Genomic DNA, 21,807 nt, shown 5'->3' on the forward strand with positions numbered 1-21,807 from the left:
CCTTCTGTCATCCTCTGAAAACACCTATTAACATAAAAAACCTTTTCTCTGGTTTCTTCTGTGACTTAGATGAGCCAGTTCTATGTCCCAAAATTAAAAATAATTTAAAAAAAATAACTTTAGTGAAGGCCACTTCCCATAGTGCTCTCAACAAAACCTCCACAGCTTCATAAAGAGCCTCATTGAACAAGGGCACCTCAGTAAGCTGGTAAAATCCAGCAAGCTAGAGCACTTGCTGCTGAAACTCAGCTTTTGGAAACTGGTGACCTGGTCTAGTGCAAGATTCCCTATCCATGTCAGGGGGTATAGAACTAGATGATCTTTAAGGTCTCATCCAAACCAAACCATTCTGTGACTCTGTGATTCTATGATTTCAATTTGATGGCCCTAACCTACCTGGAATTTTCATTTATTAGCGCAAGAAGTACAAATCAAGGAATTTAGGAAAATGCAGGTTGGAAGGGACCTTGGAAGGTCTGTAGTCCAACCTCTTGCTCAAAGCTGGGTCAGCTACAAAATCAGACTATGCTACTCTGGGCTTTATCCAGCTGGGTCTTAAAAACTTCTGAGAATGACAAGGCTGAAATTTAATGATTTAGTAGCTGGAGAAAAGTGAAAATCCTGTGTTTTGGTCCTGAAACAGCCTCTAATGTTAAATTTATTATTTCCTGGTTCAGATTAAATACAGTTATTGTAGTAAAACTGCTCTATCAGAACGACAGCAACATCCAGTTTTGGTGAGATTTGCAACATTTTGGAGGGCATTTTCAGTAGAAAAGTTTCGAAAATATTGATGGTGTCAAGTCACAGGTCAAACACGGACTGTGACTCAAATATCACCACCAAATCTGAACTAAATCAAAAGCCTGTTCATAGAAATGTCCTGTATATATTCAGCATTTCTCTCTGAACCAGTTCATATTTTCCTCCTTCTTCCAGCTTTCACCGCAGTCCAGCCATTCTATTCTTCTTCATCTCAGTTAAAACTATTTTACACAGAGATAATACCTTTTGTCGGAATCATCCCAGTTATTGGATGAGATGTATAAAAAGCATTGAAAAATAACTTACCAGGTTGTTTAAGGCTAAAAGGTATGGGATTTTTTTAGGAAATTATAACCCTGGAGAGTCTAAACTAAGAACATTCAAAATTTCCACTTAGGAAAAAAAATGTTATGCAAAGTGCTTCATTGCACTTGATTGGGCCTGTGCTCTCTCCATACCTTTCTTTAGTTGATTACAGACCATATTGGAATTGAGTGGCTTCATCTCCCACCCAGGGAGAAAAATTAGTAGCCTCTGCTCACCTTAGTTCCATTGTTATTGAAATAACTATTTTAACAGAGCAGCTTTTTTTCTCCTTTTTTCCTAACACATTTGATGTAGATGCCCTTAACGATAACTGCAGAGCGAGAGCTTCTTTCCATTGTATGCTTCAAGTTTACACACTGAAGAGTATCTAAAAATTACACTTTTGAGAGGTAACTCCTCTATATATTTTCTTTATTGCCTTAATTTTCTGACAAATTATGGGGTTGATTTGTGGTAAAAATAACCTTTTATTTTGTAAGATTTTTTCTGCCCCAGTCAAGTTCCTGAATCTGGTTCAACATGAAGCCTCACAAAACATGAGGGCAGCTGTAAGGTAAAAGGGACAGTGAAGGGTGAATGAAGAGCAGGAAACATTTAAGTTAAGATTGCCACAACAGTGTCCGCTGATCTACAACCTCAAATTGCTAAACCCCATTAGAGATTCATTATACAAAAATCGGAAATTAAAAATTAAAGTCATGGGGTCAGTAAAAGCAGAACGTTTTAGGAATGTTTCTGACACTTCCTTTATCTCTCAAAAATAATTAATGCCTCCACAATAAAACAGAATTAAAAGGACATTCTGAGAACATTACAGAACACATTTCAGAGATGCCCCAAGAGTGATATAATGTTACCTTTCCACATTCAGCCAGGCAAAGATACAAATCAAACCCGTTTTATCGCCACAGAGAGGTGTACAAGCAGTCCCATTGAGCTCAGATTAGATGGAAACGAGGGTCTCAGTAAACTGGGTATAGATGACAAAGGTGATTTTTTTCAAGAGTAAAGGTTGCAAGAAGAGCAGGTTGAAATAGAAGCTTTGAAAATAATCCTTATGAAGAAGGTAAAGAATTTATAAAAAGAATGTCTTGTCCATATTTTTATTCATACTTATCTCTGAGTGTAAGTCCATCACAGAGGTTGACCTCAATCTTCCAGCACACCTTTGGGTTCCTGCTGAGCAATACCTTTGCTCATGCTATCCCATCACATGTGCTTCAGGCCTGCTAGACCTGTAGGTGTGGAGCTGAAGGAGAAATTATGCATTAAGATTCTTTTGTTATAACCTCTTACTAAATAAAACAACTTACTGAGTCTATTAGGCTTACACTCCCAGCTCCTGAGAGTAGCAGCAGTACTTACACAGATTCAGCAGGACATGGGCTTCCTTACGTGCACCACACTGCTGAGGACTGCCCTTACCTACAGCAGCTTTCAAACTCCTGATATTTCCCATTTCAGTCACAGCAGACCTGTCAGGCAGACACTTTTTTTCTTCTTATGGCTCTGACAGTTCCTCTGTTAAATTTGGGGCTTTTACACTAGCATGAAGAAGTAAGGCTGCCAGGCTAACAGGCACCCCCAGCAAACACCTGGCTGTCCAAGCTGGGCTCAGAGATGTTCAGAAGAACAAATCCACACAAAAAAATGCACAGTGTCAAAGCAGGCTTGGCTCTGCACAGAAACAAAAAGTTAGAGGAGAGTCTGTGGCAGCCCTTGGGTGTTTTGCTGTTTCTTTCTGTAGCTGAGCTGTTGTCTAAAAAAACACCATGTCACAAGTCAGCCAGTGGCACTCTCAGTTTGCAGCCATTCACTCAAAGCTGTTTGTCCTCCCAGCTTTTCCACTCCTCTGTGCCACTGACACCCAGCTGTATATGGAGCTGTATGTATGTATGTATGGCAAGCCATTTGTATGCATCTGAAAACACTTTTGGCCACTGATAGCACTTAAAACAAACCAGGTAATTGTAAAATTCTGCTGAGGATGCTACAGACTGGGTGTCATACCTATCCTTCATAAGGCCTTGATAAGAAATCCCTGAGATGAATGGAAAACAGCTGCTCTCTAGGCAACATTCATCATGAACAATCGTCCGTCATAGAAATCTCTCATTTGGAGAAGGGAGGCCTTTGGCCCACTCTTTCCTTTTTTCTTGCAAATTGGACTATGCAGGATAACAACAGGACTGGGTACCCATGCTTTTTAATATTCCCTCTTTTGCTCCAGCAAACCACATTATAGCAGTTAACATCATAATAGCATTTATCTGGTTTAGGGCCCACCTTTTGTCCCTGAGGACTAAATTGGCAAGGTTAATATTATGACAATCTCAGAATACACTAATTAGAAATTTCACACCTTGTTTCTGCAAGATGTAATCAGCAAAGTCACAACAGCTTTAAAATATGCTTTACAAAGTCCCTTCCTTACTCCCACGGCGTAGATTATTGCAGGTAACATTGCAATAACCTGAATAGTTATTACACATTTCAGAACTTGTCTTTGCATAACACATGACTGAGAACATCATAAGATTTTAAGTTATTCACTATATCTTAGCTTACAGTAAATGTTTAGCACAGTACAAGGAAAGATTAACACCAGTGGTGGTACTAATAGAATCATGAGTACAGTAACTGTAGGGCTTCATCCTGATGCAAAACAAATTGTGAAAAACATTCACCTGAAGCATCATACCCTATTTGGGGAGTAAAGCTGTCCTGGAGCTTGCTCACATCCAGTAGCAGCATTAACTGAGCTCTGACGCTCCTTGGCTCACAGTTCTTGATCCTTCAAGGGCTTTTTGTTCCCTTTCATCATATTCCCCTTCTTTTCTTTCACAGCACGTATGCCCGTAGCATGGATACTTTCCCTACACACATGACATTCTAAGATTAATCACTCTCCTGGACTCCTTGGCTTGCTGATAAACTCATGCCTGTCTCCTGACATGCTCCCTCCAGTGCAGCATGTACAGGTCAGTTCTTGAACAGCAGGACATCCCACAGGGTTACCAGGCAATACCAAGGTGCACTAGTGACTCTGCCCAGCCCTCAGATCTTTCAGGCTATGTCACTGGTGACCACCACCTTTTTGGAGTCCTACTTCACTTGCCTGTAATGACAATCCAACAGTCCAACAACTATAGTTGATTAGCCCCTTTTTCCCAGTCCCTCTGCAAGGGTTCTTCATTTGCAGCATTGGTAGGATCTGTCCATCACTCACTCAAAGTAACCCTGCGTGAGTCGACCCCAAAGCCTTCCTCCCTTGGTAAGGGCAGCGTCTACAAGAGGCACAGGGCTCACTGCCTCCCAAACAGCCCCATTTTTATCAATGCTTTATGGAAGGGCTTGAGGTAAGGACCAAGGAGGCAGGTTGCCAGAAGTCTCATGTCATGGACTTGATCACATACTAACTAGTCCCTACACATTGTTTCTAGACCACAGTAATATGATATAACTAACTTTTTAAAAATTATTCCAGGATTTTCCCTTCTAAAACCAAAATTTAAAAGAGGTTAATTGTAGGGAAAATATGGATAAATCAATATGCAGTTTTGGAGCTGCTATTTGATGTAAATTAATTCCTGTTTATTGTTTTTCTATTAGTCATATAATAAGGCAAAATCATAGAAAAAGCCCACATGGCCTTTACGACCACTCTCTGAATCACTAATGAGCATCTTATTAAACATGTGTATAAATCCAACCTCAAAGCACTTTTTTCTCATGGTTCACAGCCTGCTGACAACAGAAGAAACAGCTTCTGCTAATTGCATCACCCAACAGAACTTCCGTGTTCTCAGATGACCTTTTGTTGATCATCCATTAATACTTCTCTACAGTGAAAAGTGCCAGTGTACATAGAAAGGGAGACTTGAAACTGCTGTTTGCAAGTTGTTAACGGCATCTCTCACAGCCACAAAAGTTGGGCTTTGAGATATCTAAGTGTTGATGAACACCAGCACCTTGATGCCAGGCTTTGCTATAGGGAGATTAATCAGAAAAAAGGATGGTTATCTGAGGTATTATTTAAGAACTCAGGACATCAAAGATATTAAAAACATCAGGACAAAAATTACTTGCAGTTAATATGAGACATAGGACATAACAAAAAATGTTTCTATAAATATATCAAAAATAAAAGGATAATGGAGGAAAGTCTAGGCCTGTTACCAAAAGGAAAAGGGAAGCATTAACTCAAAGAAAAATACAAAGTTCCATGACAGCTTGGTGTTAGTTCTCTCAGAAATGGAAACTCTGGTTTGATATTTAAGGTGATTGATTTGGACAATTGAATGTATGTGAATTGGGAAGGAAAAATTTAAAGAATACATGGAGTTATGCAAAGTGGCAGGACTGTTTATAACCTCCACTGGTGTGTTTCAGAAATTAGGAGAAGAAATCTTTGCTATCAGTTTGTGAAACCAAGAAGAATGGAGATATCTCAGAACTCTGGAGAGGATAAAACACAATACTTACATTTGAAAAAGGCACAGATAAGAATACCCTGTGATTATGTTATGTATAATAATACCTGGAATTAAATACCTGGAAATCATGACAGCAAAATGTTAAATAATCAGTATATCCACATATGGAGGATAATAAAGAAGAACCAAGTAATAATGAACTACCAATACACACTTGTCAAGAATGAGGTTACATTGGACTAATCCAGTCTGGTTTAATGGATAAAACAAAAGCATATACGGGTTTCAGAGGGCCTTTTGGTATTATCCAATATTCCATTCTACTGAAATATGAACAAATAAAGTTACAGAAAGATGCACCATAGGTGCATGTGCTCTACTATGCCTGCAAAGGTTCAAACAGAAATAAAATTGCTAATCCAAGCATTTACAACCTACACTAGTTGCTTATATCTGGAAGAAGAAAAGAGGACATAAATCAGAATGTTAGGAATGCTGTGCAACATGCACTGCAGACAGCATTTACAGTCAGCATAAAACAAATTACTCCATGTCCACTAGACTTAGAAGCTCCAGTTAACCAGTGTCAACAATAGCAGGAGTCACTGGAGGGGTGTCTACAGCATGCAGTGCTGTGTAATAAGGGGGTTCCACAAACCCTTTCTCCAGATGCTTGTTGAAAACCCTCAGTAATCAAAAGGATACAGGTGTCCCTAGGCTGAGGGGGTTCTAACAGTGGCAAGGCTAATAAAACATATGTTCCTGCATTTAGATATGGGCTTGAAAAGTTGGTGTTCTGGAAGGATGAACCTGGAGAATATGTTGTTACCCATCTTAACACAAATACTGTCCTTTGCTCAAGTTACGAAGGGTTGGACAGATGTGTTGCTGATGTTTTGTGCTTATTAATCTATTTTAAGTTGCCTTGTCCTTCAAAGTTCTCAATACCACTTTCCCGTTTTATTCAGTTGACCTGTCCTACCTGACACTCCTGTTGAAAATTTTACTTTACAGAGAGACTCCCTTTGTTACTGCCTTTACTGTACTTACTAAGATATGGTCTTCATCTTTGCTTTTGGTTTCAAGCACTACACTGTTTTATTAACACAAAGTACACAAAATATGACCACCATTTTTCAGTAATTCTGTAACCAACAGCCAAATATGCATACTAAGCACTGATACTGATCAGCCAGCAAGTCCAGCAACCAGAACACAAATGAGAACCCCATCCTTTCAGGAGTTACAAATGTGCCCCTTTCTACTGCCAACTTACCAGCTGACTAGGACAAGTGTCTTAATTAAAAACACATTTGAAAATCTTCCAAACCATAATATAAATGGTGGTACTTTGAAGACCTGGAAAAAGATGAACAGTGTTTCTGTCACCCAGTCCAGAGTGTTATATGGACAGATCTGAGAAGCCAATTTTGCATTTTGACAATATCTCAGCATTCATTGCCCAAGACCACAACAACAAAAAACACAGTTATTTTCTCAGTACTGAGTGATGTTGCACACTCAATTTCTGTTTGGTTTTGGTAGCATTTAAGTGCCACCTGACATTTATGTCCTTAAATAGCTCCCTGTAAGATCTCAAGCTGTTCTGACCCGTAGAACATTTACAGTACAGCACCTGGTTTTCACACTGTGCTCTTGCACCCAAGCTGGCTGACTGCAGCTTGACTTCAGACAGGTACTGGCTTATGTGATGCCTCTATCTCTGCCAGACTGCCAACCCCACCACTGCACACCTAATAGAACTGAGCTCCCACACGAAGGTTGTACCACTTACCTCTCCTGTGACTTAGCCGCAGAAACTCAGAGACAGAAATACATAGACAGTTCTGGTGAGAAGCTGAGAAAGGCACACTGCTGGCAAACACTGATCCTTGCTCCTGCACTTTCTCAATGCAAACTAGAGCCAAAACTAAATGTCTGTTGTGTCAGTAATAACATTTGGGAAAATATACAGTGCTCTTTGGGGTGGAAGCACCACTGAATTCTACCCAATTCTTGCTCTACAGGAGAGGGTGTAAAATGTTAAGGGATATGACACAGAACCAGCAGCTTAACAGTGAACAATGTGAGATACCAGGTACATCTGTCCTTTAGGAGACTATGGCTATCAATATACAGAGATAAGGAAACAAAGAAATGATGACCTCCTCAAAGAATTAACAAAGACTTGCTGTAGCTTGGTATTGGTGCATAAAAGCTGGTAAATGTTCTCTTCAGTCATCTGTTCATAACAATGCCTGTTGTTGCTTCAACCCCTCTGTTTCACTCGCCCAAAATTGGTCCATGCAGCCCACAGCAGTGCAGTCTGTGAAACTTTCAGCAAGCACATCTGGTGCCTGTGAGAAAGCAACATGAGGAGTTGTAAGCCTGTTCAAAAGCTACACTTTTAGAACATTAGGAAAAGCAGAGACAACTTGTCTTACTGTGTCTTTTGCAGCAATAACTTAGAGGCAGCAGTCTCATGTCACCTATTTTCTTTTGCACAGAAATGGTTTCCATCACAACTGAAAATGTTACACAACTGTACAACATGACTACCCAGGAGCTCACAGTCAGTCCAGCAGATTTCCACAATAATTCAGGAGTGGATCAGATAAATCCATATAAATGTGTTAATGAAGATGTAGAGAGATGGCTACACGAATATCGGCCTGGATTCCTCTGGTTTATATTTGTTCTGGGAGCAATAGAAAATTCCTTTGTCCTCACTGTCCTGTGTTTCCACAAGAGCAGCTGTACAGTGGCTGAAATTTACCTAGCAAACATGGCACTTGCTGACCTAATGTTGGTCTGTGTTTTACCTTTCTGGGCCATTAATATTTCTAATGGATTTCAGTGGCCTTTTGGCCTGTTTCTCTGTAAAGCTGTCAACACTATGAGTTACATGAACTTTTATTCTAGCATTTATTTCCTGACATTAGTGAGCATTGACCGCTACTTGGCCTTAGTGAAAACCATGTCCCTGGGACGGATGCGACGAACCGTCTGTGCCAAATGGAATAGCTTTGTAATCTGGACATGTGCTTTGCTCATATGTTCACCTACAATGGCGTTTCGACAGTTACAGTATTTTGAAGAATACAACATCACAGCCTGTGCCCTTGTTTACCCAGCCAGCTACTGGGAACCTGCAAACAACTGCTTGCTGAATATTGTGGGTTTCATGATCCCACTCTGTGTAATTACCTATTGCACTACACAAATCATCAAAGCCTTACGCAGCAGTGAGCTACAAAAAATGAAGGCAGTCCAGACAGAGAGGAGAGCCACCATGCTGGTCCTTACTGTGCTCTTGCTGTTCATCATTTGCTGGCTTCCATTCCAGATCAGCACATTCATCGACACAATCCGTTACTTCGCACCCACACTCAAATGCCTGGAAGACATCAATGAAATATTGACTCAGATAGCTGTTTACTGCGCCTTTAGCAACAGCTGCCTGAACCCAATCCTGTATGTAATTGTGGGGAAGCACTTCCAGAAGAAGGCTGCAGAATTCTACAAGGGCTTGCTCCCAAAGAGGTTCAGAAAATCACAGTCTGTGCAGATGGAAAACTCCCTGGACACTTTAAGAACTTCCATTTCAAGTGAATACCCAAGGAAAAAGTCTGTTTTGCCATTACCCTGATAGCAAAATTTTAGGAAATATTACAGGAAGAAAGCCTTCTAAACATATCACTCTCCACTACCAGTCCACAGAATAAACATGTGATAGAGTTCATCGTGTGGGGGAAATCAACAGTTTGATCTTAATGGAAACTCCATGCAGAGACCTGTTTCTAATATTATTGGACATTTTTCATTATTGAATCCTATTTGGTAGCTTACTTACATTTTCATGGCTGACTAATATTTGGTGCATGTATCATTTGGAATGTTTGCATTTCTAAGGTGTACATACAGTTCTCTGAACAGAACCCCGGCTGTTGTCAGGATTGTACACCTACTTATGGTACCCATACAGTGTGTTAGATCAAATTTTTGATCTGGGAGGGGCTTGTATTTGAGTAAGTTCTGGTAAGTGAATCCCTTAGGATTATTATTTATATGGATTTTTAGGTGTGTTCATCTTCTGGGCTTTTAATTTCTCTCATCAGCCATCCAAAACTATTTGATCGTTTGATTGACAAGAGGTGCCTTTTTGCAACTGCTCCTGAGCATGTATGTATGGAAAGAAGCTCAAAAAAGGTAAAGAGGTAGTGGAAGGAAAGCCGTAGCCAGCTGCATGAAGTTAGCTGGATTTTCTTTATAACAGAAGATTCTTTACCCCTTCTACCTTGGGGTGAAAACATCCGCTCCTTTTGAATGCGTGAATGTTATTTACATTCATACCTACACTTCAGCTCAGAGACTTGTTTTTTCAGTATTCACAAAGCATAATTAATATTTTTAATGTTATTTAATGTAAATATAAAAGCTCAGCACAACAAGTATAACGTCACAAGCAGAAGAAACTGAGAATATGAAGGAGAACATCACTCAACTACATTAGAAATCTAACTGAAGATAATAGGAGTCTTCAAAGTTCAGAATATTCAAGAATGGCCTTTTCAGACTCTAATAATACCTATATTTTATTTGTAGAGTTAATCTGTGTGATTTTAATACAAGATAGCTTTTCCCCAGTTGGACTGGATTTTTGATCTGAGTTTCATAGAATCACAGAATCACAGAATATGCTGAGTTGGAAGGGACCCATAAGGATGATCAAGTCCAACCCTTTGCCCTGCACAGGGCCATCCCCAAGAGTTCCATCATGTGCCTGAGAGTATCCTCCAAATGCCTCTTGAACTCTCTCAGGCTTGGTGCTGTGACCACCTCCCTGGAACCTGAGCCTGTTCCAGTGCCCAACCACCCTCTTGGTGAAGAACCTTTTTCTAATATCCAACCTAAACCTCCCCTGACCCAGCTTCAGCCTCCTCTTCCCCTCATAAGGAAGTTGTAGACTACAATGAGGTCTCCCCTCAGTCTCCTTCAGGCTGAATAGGGCAAGTGCCCTCAGCCACTCCTCACACCTCCTTCCCCTCAAGGCCCTTCACCATATTCGTTGCCCTCCTTTGGACACTCTTCAATAGCCTAATATCTGTCTTATATTGTGGTGACCAAAACTGCCCCAATATTCAAGGTGAGGCTGCCCCAGTGCAGAGCAGAGCAGGACAATCCCCTCCCATGACCGGCTGGTGATGCTTTGCCTGATGCCCCCTAGGGCAGGGTTGGCCCTCCTGGCTGCCAGGGCACTGCTGACTCAAGTTCAACTTGTCATCAACCAGGACCCCTAGGTCCCTTTCCATGGCACTGCTTTCCAATATCTCATTCCCCTGTCTGTATGAACACCCAGAGTTGCCCCATCCCAGGTGCAGAATCCAACATTTTCCCTTGTTGAACTTCATATGGTTGGTGATTGCCCAGTCCTGTAGTTTGTTGAGGTCTCTCTGCAGGGCCTCCCTGCCTTCCAGGGAGTCAACAGCTCCTCTGAGTTTTGTATCATCTGCAAACTTCCTTAGTATCCTCTCCAGTCCTGCATCCAAATCATTTATGAGATGTTGAAGAGCGCAGGGCCCAAGATGGAGCCTTGTGGAACCCCACTAGTGACAGGTCGCCAGTGTGATGTTCCCCCCTTCACTCTTACCCCCTGTGCTCAACCCGTGAGCCAATTACTCACCAATCACATGGTGTATTTATCCAGCTGTGTGCTGGACATTTTGTCCAGAAGGATTCTGTGAGACACAATATCAAAAGCTTTGCTGAAATCCGAAAAGATTACATCAACAGGCTTCCCTTGATCAACTAGGTGGGTTACCTTGTCATAAAAGGAAATCAGGTTTTATAAGTACACAGAAGATAAACCCAAAGTGTACTGAATTGTCTGTGGGCACTGTTACCTCTAGGAACCTTGATCAAAACTGACTTGGAGATGATCTAATATCTTCTGAAACTAACAGAGTCTTTTCAGAGCACTTAAGTTTAAAGCCTTTAAAGCCACCAAGAGAAATGTTGGCATAAGTAAACTTGACTGCAACTATGTGATCTTTATTCATCAGAGCCATTTAAGATGGGAAATTCATATTAAATCTTCAAATAACTAAACCAAAAAATACTCTAGAAGTATCCAGATGTGAAATAAAGACTATGGGATTTAAATCACTGTAGATGATTTATAAGAAATTTCCATAATTTTTCTTTAATAATCCAGTATAATCCTTTATCATAAAAACTTCCATTGCTCATTCTTTATATTGCCTGAGACAACTGGAGACAACTGTGAGGAAACACTGCAAGGCTTTCTGTTAACTCCAGTGTTATGAAAATGTCTCATTCATGACCATGCTGTTCATGTAACCATTAACTAAAAGGAACTCCATACAGAGGTTATTGAGGCAATGGAATATATTTCTAAGTATTTGGTACTGAGAAGTAAAATAAAAAAATGTTATTGTATTAGTATCACATTAATTTAAATAATGTACATATATAGACACATTATTTTGCTATGCAGTAAGCATGTACAACAGAAAATAAACTACTTTAAGAAATGAGATTTCCTGGCATTTTCTTCTCTATCCTGTATCCTTTTACTAAGGACTGGTTTCTCAGAAGTCCAAGTGTTGCAGCTGCTTTCTTTCACTTCCCGTTATACCAAAGGAAATTGATCTGAAACAACAGAATTTTAGCTACTTTGAAATCTTTGGGTCAGCTTTCTTTTCAGGGTCCATTTCTGAGTGGTGCTGACCACCATCAGTCCTTTTGGAAGTTAAAATCTGAACTAAGGCAGTTAAGGGTACTGAGATATTGCTCAAAGTCCCATGAAAAGCAGATATTACCTTTCTTTGTGAGAACCTGGGGTACACAAGGGCTGGTAGGTGCTGTTTGCTGGTTGGACCCCGGCCCTAAAGCCTTGCTTTTCCTTCAAAGCATGCAGACACCAGCAGCAATGGAAAGCCCCTGCAGCAGCCTCTGCACACCACAGAACACAAAATGTCATCTCACAGACTATTTAATTCACTTTTTGCCCACTTTTCAGTGCAGTGACACACTGTGCAGTATTCACATGCACCATTTATACAGGCAACAGAAAACCCCAAGAAATAAAGTGCAACATCCAAGCTACATCTTAGCTACTGTCAATTTACAGTCACACTCAGATGCTTGGTAAAATTAAGTCAGACTTTGTCCTGAGAATCTCAGAGCTGGAGATAACATACTGTAATTACATCACCTCTTCATTCCCCTTTTTCCTGTTCCACTCCTTTAGCTGCTTCCATCTTCCCTTTTACCTGAGGCTGCCACAACTATTATTGAGGCTTCGGCCATGCAAACTGACCCCCATTCAGCCTGGCAGAGGTGGCGGGGGGATGGCTGGCGACCATTGCCAGAGGAATGGCAAGGATATCAACAGCCAGTTGATATTTCTGGCCTGCAGTAGGTACAGGCAGGAATAATTCTCATCTTTCCAATCTCTGTTTTTTCAAGTTGACTGTTGGCTTCACTTGAAATGCAAAATTAACAGCTTAAAAGCTGTTACACAAGCAGCTGGTGCTTGCTGCGGACAGGACAAGGTTGCTCTTTCTTTAGTCAGGGTTTCAGTGGAAAAGTCAGGATCTCAGTTCAGGACTCCCAGATCCCCAATCGATCTTTAGTCACTGAATTATCCTTTCACTCCAATTGTTCCATCAGTACTTTTCAGGCTACACTGGCTCCTTCCATATTTTGCTGTTTCAGCCTCTGTAAACTGTAGTTAGTAGGGTTTGGTTACTACCACACTGTGATAGTACCAGGATCATTCATTAGAAACCGTAAATAACTGCACCAGGGTTTAAGTTGTCCTTAGCAATCATTTTAGTATATGTGAAGAAATCCAACCAAGTTAAACAAAGAGTTTCACATCATAAGGTCGCATCAAAAACCTTTTCTCCTTTTCCAGAACAGATGACCAGTTACAGCAGATAACTAAGTTGATTTGAAAACCATATCAATTAAAAAAAAATCAAATGGTTAAGTCATACTGTTCCAAAAAGATAGTTTATTCCAAGCATTAAAGGCTCCAGCTATGTTAAAAGGAAGATTTTTAATGGTTGAACTGTTGGACCAAGAGCTAGAACTCTGGAAACCTTTTGCATTTCTGCCATTTGTCTACCATGTAACGCGTGCAATAGTCGAGCAGTTGTACCTCTAACTTCATCAACATGTTTGTTTAATCTTTCTGATCAGAGGGGCTCAGTTAGCATTTGTAAACTCCTATGCAGCTCTGAAGAATGTGTTTTTTCAGACATGGTGACTGAAGATCATGTAAGCTTAAAACATAAACTAATGTTCTGTAAGTATCCTAAGCCAAAGGTGCCAGCAGATCAATATATCTTTACTATAAAAAAATGTAACTGTTGACTCTTACAGATGTTTTTAAACTAATTGTTCACGTTCCTTGAATGCATGATTCATTACATCTGTGCAAACTGTAAAATGTTACCAGATCATTATATACTTCCTACATGTTGAAATGAAGACTCACGTCACAAAGAAATAATAAATTAAATCTCCTTTTTGTATAAAGTCACAGCTTCTTATGTAGACTTTTTCTAAGTAGTTTAAATGTGGACCTACAGCAGTGCCTATTCATTCTACTATTTCCACTAAATGCATAGACTTCCAATTTTGAATCTTTGAATCTCTCTCCACTACTGAAAAAAGTTCCAAATATGGCAATGAAAAACAACAGAAGATAAGAAACTGAATTTGCAAAGAGGAGTTAGATTTACAAACCAGTATTTTGGTTACACTTTGATTTGATGAGTTTTGTAAGACTATGTCATTTATCATATAAATTTTAGACACAGCTGCAGTTTTCTATTCAGTCTGTGAGTAAATGTGGAACTTGGCAGCTCCTAGAGATTCATCTCCAAGCAAGGACAAATTACAAACTTCTTGTTATTGCTCAAATGCACTTCTTTATGGAAAAAATAACTTAAACACAGAAATGCATTACCGTAAGCAAAGAGGAAGCTTTGGAAAGTTTGTGACGAAGTTCTCCTGTCACATTGCACTCACCTTTGTGAGTCAGAGTGGGATGGTTTGTTCCGAGGTTGTCTTCCTGTGAGTTTTTAGGATTCTTTATGTAACTTAAATTTTACATAATTTAAAAAATGTTGTTTTTAAGGTCTTCACCAAAATAAATGTTTTGAAAAAGATATTTTAAAAAAATAATTTTGACAGAAGTAAAGCATATAGCTTCATTTGAGATGTATTTTTATACTGTTTCATTTATTTAATAAAAGAAGCAAATTTTTAAACAGGATGGTGTGTAAATAAAATAAATACCTATACATTTAAAATCTTCAAATTAAATCTTGGGCCATTCAGAGTTTTCTCCACTGTGATGGTATGAACTGGAACAGCTTTTTTAATTTATCAATTTTATCATTGTTTGCATAACTCTAACTTATTATCTTTTAATGAATAAAAGGCTGGAATAAAAGTGTTTATCATGATAGGGAAGTTCATTAAGGTATCACCATTCTGTGCCTCATGGCTTTTCATTTTAACTCCTTAACACCTATCAAACAAGAATGGACACAGTTGAAAGAATTGAGAGAGATGATGCATATGTTGATTAGGTAGCCAATGGGAAGAAAGTTTTCCTGTAAGCAAAAAGTATTCCAGTCTCAATATTTTTTTAAAAAACTTGAGAGGCTTTATTGTTTACACAGATACACTTAAGGAGATTTGTATTACAATCTGAGATGCAATAGATATTATCTTTTTTAAATATTGCTCAAATCGGTGGACAACCAGAATCAAAAAGATAAAAATACTTATAAACAACCAATCTAAGTCTACAAGGTCCCAGTAGGTAATGAGGAAAAAAACCCCAAACTTATTTATGGGTGCAAGCTTGAGAAAATACGGTAGTCATCATGCACTACAGAGGAGGAATATTCACAGACTCATGCAGGGGACACCTATAGTGGGGCAAAAGAATGCTTTTCAAGAACTGTGGAAATGGGGTTTAGCAGGTCTGTATTTCAGCAGCTGTGCCTATGTACCCATACTGCTCCCCCCCAGCTCCTTGGCATGGTTCCTCACTAAGGCTAGCAGGGGAAGGAGCTCCCACCATAAAAAAACCCTAGATCTAAGTTTGTCTTTGTGTGCATTGGCACTGAGAGAACAGTTCATAGTCGTTGATGAAATCATTATTGTTACAGACATGGTTATTCATACAAAGGAACTTTTAATTGCCAAGGACCTGCACTTGAGAGCACATGACGGCAAGAGTCATGATATATGGCTTGTGTTATTTCACAATGAGAATGAAATATTTCACATGCCTTGAAAATTACTACAGCTGACATTTGGAAAAGTTAAAAAAAAAAAATCCTGGGGCTTTCTTCCAAAATGTAACATCACACACGTTGTGCATGGCCAACAAAACACTCAGATACCACTCAGTCACTCAGTCGTGCCTCAGGATGCATCTTCGAATTCTCTCAGTAACCTCTGTACTGCTCCTTACCAGCTGTTTCTGGATTTGAAACTTTGTCTAAATTGCCCGGAAGAACAAGGACTAGGTATGTCTATCTTTTTTTTTTTAATGTCTTATTTTTATTAAAACCCTTTATATATTTTATCTAAAAAAACAAATTTCTGTGCTCTCAGTTCTGACCTGTGCAGTCTAGTAAGATTTTCCCTTTCTTTTCAACCATGAAAGTAACTCTGAAGGTCAGTATTAGTTTATATGTAAAACCAAGATTCATTTTACCTAATTACTCTAACTGGGTAATGAGAATTAGTAGTAAAAATGCTGATAGATTCACTGTACATGGAAATTCATCAGAAATCAGCTCAAAGTAAGAAAAATATGTTTTTATTTGTATAAAAGATGACTGGAATGTGTTAAGTACATAAATTGAAAACCATTCTTGTGGCGAATTGTCCATTAGCACTAAATATTTTAAAATAGTTAGAGAAGAAAATTGTCTTTGAGGAAGGAATAAAATTAAACAACTGAAAAAAAATTGCATTATCTGTCAAGAGGACATCTGGAGCTCTGAATTTATAGAAGGTTTGCTGTAGCACTCACTCGGACACTGACTAGCAGACTCTGAAGAAATTTTTGCAATGACAAACTCTGCAGAATCTTCAGGCACGATTGCTACGTGAGCAAGAATTCAGACGTAGTTGTTACTAAAATCTATTTGCAATGGAAAATAAATGTTCCTGATGTTTTTAGTTTACCCCATCATGAACAAATTTGTGACTACAGCCCAGCGATCACATCTGAAGTAACTAGCATAAGCTCATAGCAAGAAGTCATCGGGAAATGGGCAAGAAAGGACAATAAGAACTTCTTTTTCTTCTATATTTAGTAGAAGAAATAATTCTGATTATGTTTAACTGTTATCTGTCTTTTACATTATTTTTGACATATAATATTACAGATTTTCTACCGTTGCTCTCATGCCTTAAGCTATAATAAGGTTAGATTGCTACTGACTCACAAATAGCCCCTTTGATGCTAATTAGCCATTTATTTGCTAAATATATCTCATCTGTAGTTTTACATCCTCTCGAATTATCTTAGTTTGCATGAGGCTGTCTGCAAACTAGGTAATATTCAGACTGTTGTGAGGGAAGATGTTCAAATCCAGAGAGCTGTGTTAACTCAGGCAGTAGCTCAGTTACCTGTCAAGACTGTCAGCTTGAGTGAGTTTATGAACTCAGATACAACTTAGCTGCTCACTTAATTCTACAATGGTGAAAAATGTTCTGTGCGTTAGTACCAAATAGCATGATGTGGACTATTAGTACTTAACTAATTCCTAGAGGTGTCACAGAGAGAAGTATGGCAAGCTGCTCAGATACATATATCACCGAGACTGTATGTATATGTAAAAGAGATGAACGATGGTCCTAAATGCTGTCTTCAGAAACTCCATCCTTAGCTGTGTAAAATTACAGAAACTGAAAGAGCAAAGTTAAATAGCTGCAGCAGAAAGTTAACATTCACAATGACTGATAGCAAAATACTGATTTTTTTCAAATGCATTCTTTTTTATGATTGACATGCTCTACTTGCCTGAAGTGTTCGATGACACCACAGGCTCAGTAATATCTTGCCTGCCATAATGATTCTGAGACTGAATGCCTGTAAAAAACAAGATACAGGCACTATGGTCGAGCATGGCAACACTAGAAGAATGAAGTCAATGCAAGAGTCAGCTCTGACAACTCAGTGGATTTTCATGAAAGGATAATGTTTTGCCTGTCCTCTCACTCATGCACAGTCTCACAGGGAGTTACCAGAGAGAACTGTGTCCTGTTCTGGGCCCCTCAGTTCAGGAAGGATATTGAGATGCTGGAGCAGGTCCAGAGAAGAGCAATGAGGCTGGTGAAGGGACTAGAACACAAGTCCTGTGAGGAGAGGCTGAGGGAGCTCAGGTTGTTTAGCCTGGAGAAGAGGAGGCTCGGGGGAGACCTCATCACTCTCTACAACTACCTGAAAGGAGGTTTTAGCCACATGGGGGACCATCTCTTCTCCCAGGCAACCAGCAGCAGGACAAGAGGGCAGGATCTTAAGTTCTGCCAGGGGAGGTTTAGGTTGGATATTAGGAAGAAATTTTTACAGAGAGGGTAATCATGCATTGGAATGTGCTGCCCAGGGAAGTGGTGGATTCACAGTCCCTGGAGGTTTTTAAGATGAGACTGGATGTGGCACTTAGTGCCATGGTCTGGTAACCCTGGCAGTGTTGGATCAAGGGTTGGACTTGATCTCAGACGTCTTTTCCAACCCACTTGATTCTATGATTCTATGATTCTAAATAAAGGTATTGTCAATGCCGTGGGAGGCTGGGACAGCCTCTCTCCAGCTGAACTCAATGATGTTTTTGAACTGTAGAAGAGTAAATTTAGAGCTGCAGAAAATTTTCCTCCAGGCAAGATTTTGAGCACAAGATTTTGGAGGAGTTATGTTTTCTTATTCAAACTGCTGACATTTGAGGGCAATAAGCTGTCTAATCTAAGCAATTTTGAACCCAAAGTTCAGGATGGGAGAAACTGAGAAGGAGCAAAAGAATGCAAAGTTCAAATAACAAGTGATGCCCATAGAGAGTGAGCAGCTTTTTCAGTTCTGGGGAAACAGGCATCATCTTGCTTAAGCCGGATGATAGAATATAATAATATATTAATATATATTATGTATATATAATAGTATACACAGCATAGTAAATAAGAGTAAGAGAAAGGGCAGGGAAGGGTGCAAAGCTGGCTTTGTGTCACCAGCGTGACTCCCTCTACTCTCAGGGAGATGGAATTCTCCCGTATCTGTTTCTGTCATCAGTCTGGAAGAGACACACAGAACTACTTACACTAATTTGGTACTTTCCTTCCGCTGTGCCACTTTAAACAACGGAAGCAAGGAGAGGAAGTTTCATATGATGTAGAGTAAGTTACATCCTTGCTAATACTGTGAACATTTCTCACTGTTGTACATAACAAGTATGGAATGATCTAGCCTATGATAATCAGTGAGGACTAATAAAGAACTTCAGCAGTTAAAAAGTTTGTTACACCACTCATGGGAGATAACTTTTGCAATTGTATGCTTCTTCTTTGCAGTCATTTGCTCTCATTTGAAAGACGTCTTCTGTTCACTTCGGAATTTCTAAAAAAATGACTGAAAGTCCTCTACTGAATATTACCTCCTCAAACCAGAGTGAAAACAGAAGCAATTCAACTATTTGCCCAGAGCAGGATGACTGGTGGAACATCGTGTATTATATAGTGCCCAAGTACCTCAACGCTGTCTGTGCTATTGGAATGCCCGGAAATGTATTTGTTCTCCTCATTTATTCACTGCACAAGGGCCCCCTGAAGATAGCTGAAATCTACCTTATGAACCTAGCTGTTGCTGATCTTATCTTCCTCATGGGCCTCCCTTTCTGGGCAGAGAACATCAGGAATGAATTTAACTGGCCATTTGGCAGTTTCCTTTGCCGCAGCAACAGTGCATCCATCAACCTAAACATGTACACCAGCATCTACTTGCTGGTGGCAGTCAGCGTGGATCGCTACTTGACTCTTGTCCATACCTTGAACCACAGACGGATACGGAGCAAAACTATTGCCAAAGGGATCTGCTTGCTTATCTGGTTCTTTGGCATCCTCCTCAGCATCCCAGTTTTTATGTTTCGGACTGTGAAAGACTATCCCCTGTGGAATATTTCAGCATGCACTTTGGACTTCCCCACCCCATCGTGGAAAACAGCTGAAAGCCTGGTACGCAGCATAGTGGGATTTCTGTTGCCATCTACAGCAATCATCTTCCTCAATTTCTCTACCATTAGGTCCCTACAAAAAAAAGCAAAAGAACGAAGAGCACTCAGGACAAAGGACTGCAAAGGCACAAAAGCTACCAGGCTGATCCTCACAGTGATACTGATGTTTCTTTTCTGTTGGACTCCTCACCATTTTTTTGTATTCCTTGATACATTATACCATACAGAAGTGATCAAAGGCTGCTTCTGGGAGGAACTGCTCAATTTTGGGGAGCAGTTTGCTTATACGCTGGCTACCACCAACAGTTGCATTAACCCTGTGATTTATGTCTTTGTTGGGAAATACTTCAGGCAAAAGGCTTTAGAAGTTTTTTCACAGTTTATTCCCTGTGGATTTCCTTTGAAATGGGTATCTTTGAAAGAAATGTCATCAAATTTCAATGTGTTCTCAGTCAGGAGTAGTTTAACTTAATGATTATCATTTCCATCTTCATTTTTATATTGTAACTTATTTAATGCCATTGTAAATGACATTAAAAATTAATATGAATTGCACTGATCTGCCATTCGCAGACTAAGATAATTATCTACTAAAGTAAATCACTTGATTGGTTACTTGTCCTCAGGTTTACTTTTTTATGTCTGTGTTATCCATCCTAATACATAACATGTGTACTAGAAATTTATACCAAATAACCTAATCTCTTTTACCAATTACCAGTGGCTTGAAAGAAAAACTCCTTGCAAGATACCAGAAAATATTACAGAAAACCATAAGCCAGCTGAACATTTTACTTCATTGTATCTGTCATGACACTTAAAACACCGAATTGCAACAGGTGTTACAGAGCAAATATGATCTAATCTTTAGTTGATAACTGCATTTGAGCAATTATAGAATAGCTCCAGTTATTTTGAACAATATTTTAAATGGTTTGCATTTTCACATGTTGAAAATCTGAATATCTTTTGTGCATTTCAATTACATTCAGCACATAAATATTGTACAAGATGATATACCACAAAGAAATTGTACATAAACTGTAAAAAAAGCAATGTAACACAGTAGCCTCCTCAAAATCTGACTTTTTTTGGTCCAATAAAATGTTACACAATTGCTCATCAAGTGCATAAAAATTCTTTTTATTTTTTATGTGTGAAAATACCCATGATGGCCATTGATACGGTATTCTTTTAGAATATCTTTCATCTGAGGCAAATCCTTACAGACATATTTATATTTTTATGAACAAAAATTAATAAACTGCATAACATCTCATTTTTCATCATAGCCTTTTTCTTTCTTATATTTTGTTTTTGTATTTTGTCTCTTTTCCCTGTTCCTTTTGCGGAAGAGCAAATATATAGTTCTGTGATTAAAAATCCTTGTTGCTACCAAAATACAGACTCTGGCAGTAGAAGAAAACTTCTTTTCCATCACGGCCACAATTGCAGAGTAGACTTAAGGCAAGTGAGATATCTGTTTCCACAGCTCTAAAAGAATGTGTATGTACAGAAGTGGAAAAAGATATAGTACAGCCTGTTCAGCCAGAAAGATATTGAGAGCACAAAGGAGCATGCATTTGTATAACAATTTGTATAACAATTCATTTAATTAGTCATCATAAAGCCTGTTCAGTCTTGTACTCGCTGTAATAGCACTGCATTTTCTGCAGTTCTTTTTAGTGTTACCATTTTGAATATGGAATTAATCTTGCATTTGATTGTAGAAATCTACCTGTTCAACTTCATTGCAGTAGGATTAGTGTTGATTTTTAATGATTCTCTCAAACTTTTTGAATCTGAACAGCTGAAGCCTTTTGAGGACTTAAAAGTCTATCTTTCTGCAATGATGGTTTAGGAATTAAGGGTGGATTAAGGGAGGAAGAATCACTCATAACTTTACTAGTTTCACTCCTTCTGTGACAGATGTTTTTAAAATAAATGCAAGGCTTAGACACTAGCAGTAACAACGCCATGTGAAGTCCCCTGAG

At 39.1% G+C, this 21,807-nt stretch overlaps 2 protein-coding genes across 2 annotated transcripts in view; both read left to right on the top strand.

Annotated features, from left to right (window-relative positions):
• The window catches only part of BDKRB1 (bradykinin receptor B1), a 35,745-nt gene extending 14,691 nt beyond the window's left edge, over window positions 1-21,054 (top strand). Inside the window, exon 2 of the mRNA XM_027673916.1 lies at window positions 19,155-21,054. Coding sequence (XP_027529717.1) covers window positions 19,209-20,285 — 1,077 coding nt within the window. The 5' untranslated portion in view covers window positions 19,155-19,208 and the 3' untranslated portion in view covers window positions 20,286-21,054. The remainder of the gene's footprint in view (window positions 1-19,154) is intronic.
• Window positions 1,378-10,228, top strand: BDKRB2 (bradykinin receptor B2). Its single transcript, XM_027673915.1, has 2 exons — window positions 1,378-1,481; window positions 8,036-10,228. The coding sequence occupies exon 2, from the start codon at window positions 8,038-8,040 to the stop codon at window positions 9,175-9,177; it is 1,140 nt and encodes a 379-aa protein (XP_027529716.1). The 5' UTR covers window positions 1,378-1,481; window positions 8,036-8,037; the 3' UTR covers window positions 9,178-10,228.
• Window positions 21,055-21,807: the final 753 nt, after the last annotated feature.

Source organism: Neopelma chrysocephalum, unplaced genomic scaffold (genome assembly GCF_003984885.1).
Source record: "Neopelma chrysocephalum unplaced genomic scaffold, ASM398488v2 Primary Assembly neopelma1_24, whole genome shotgun sequence".
Taxonomy (NCBI): domain Eukaryota; kingdom Metazoa; phylum Chordata; class Aves; order Passeriformes; family Pipridae; genus Neopelma; species Neopelma chrysocephalum.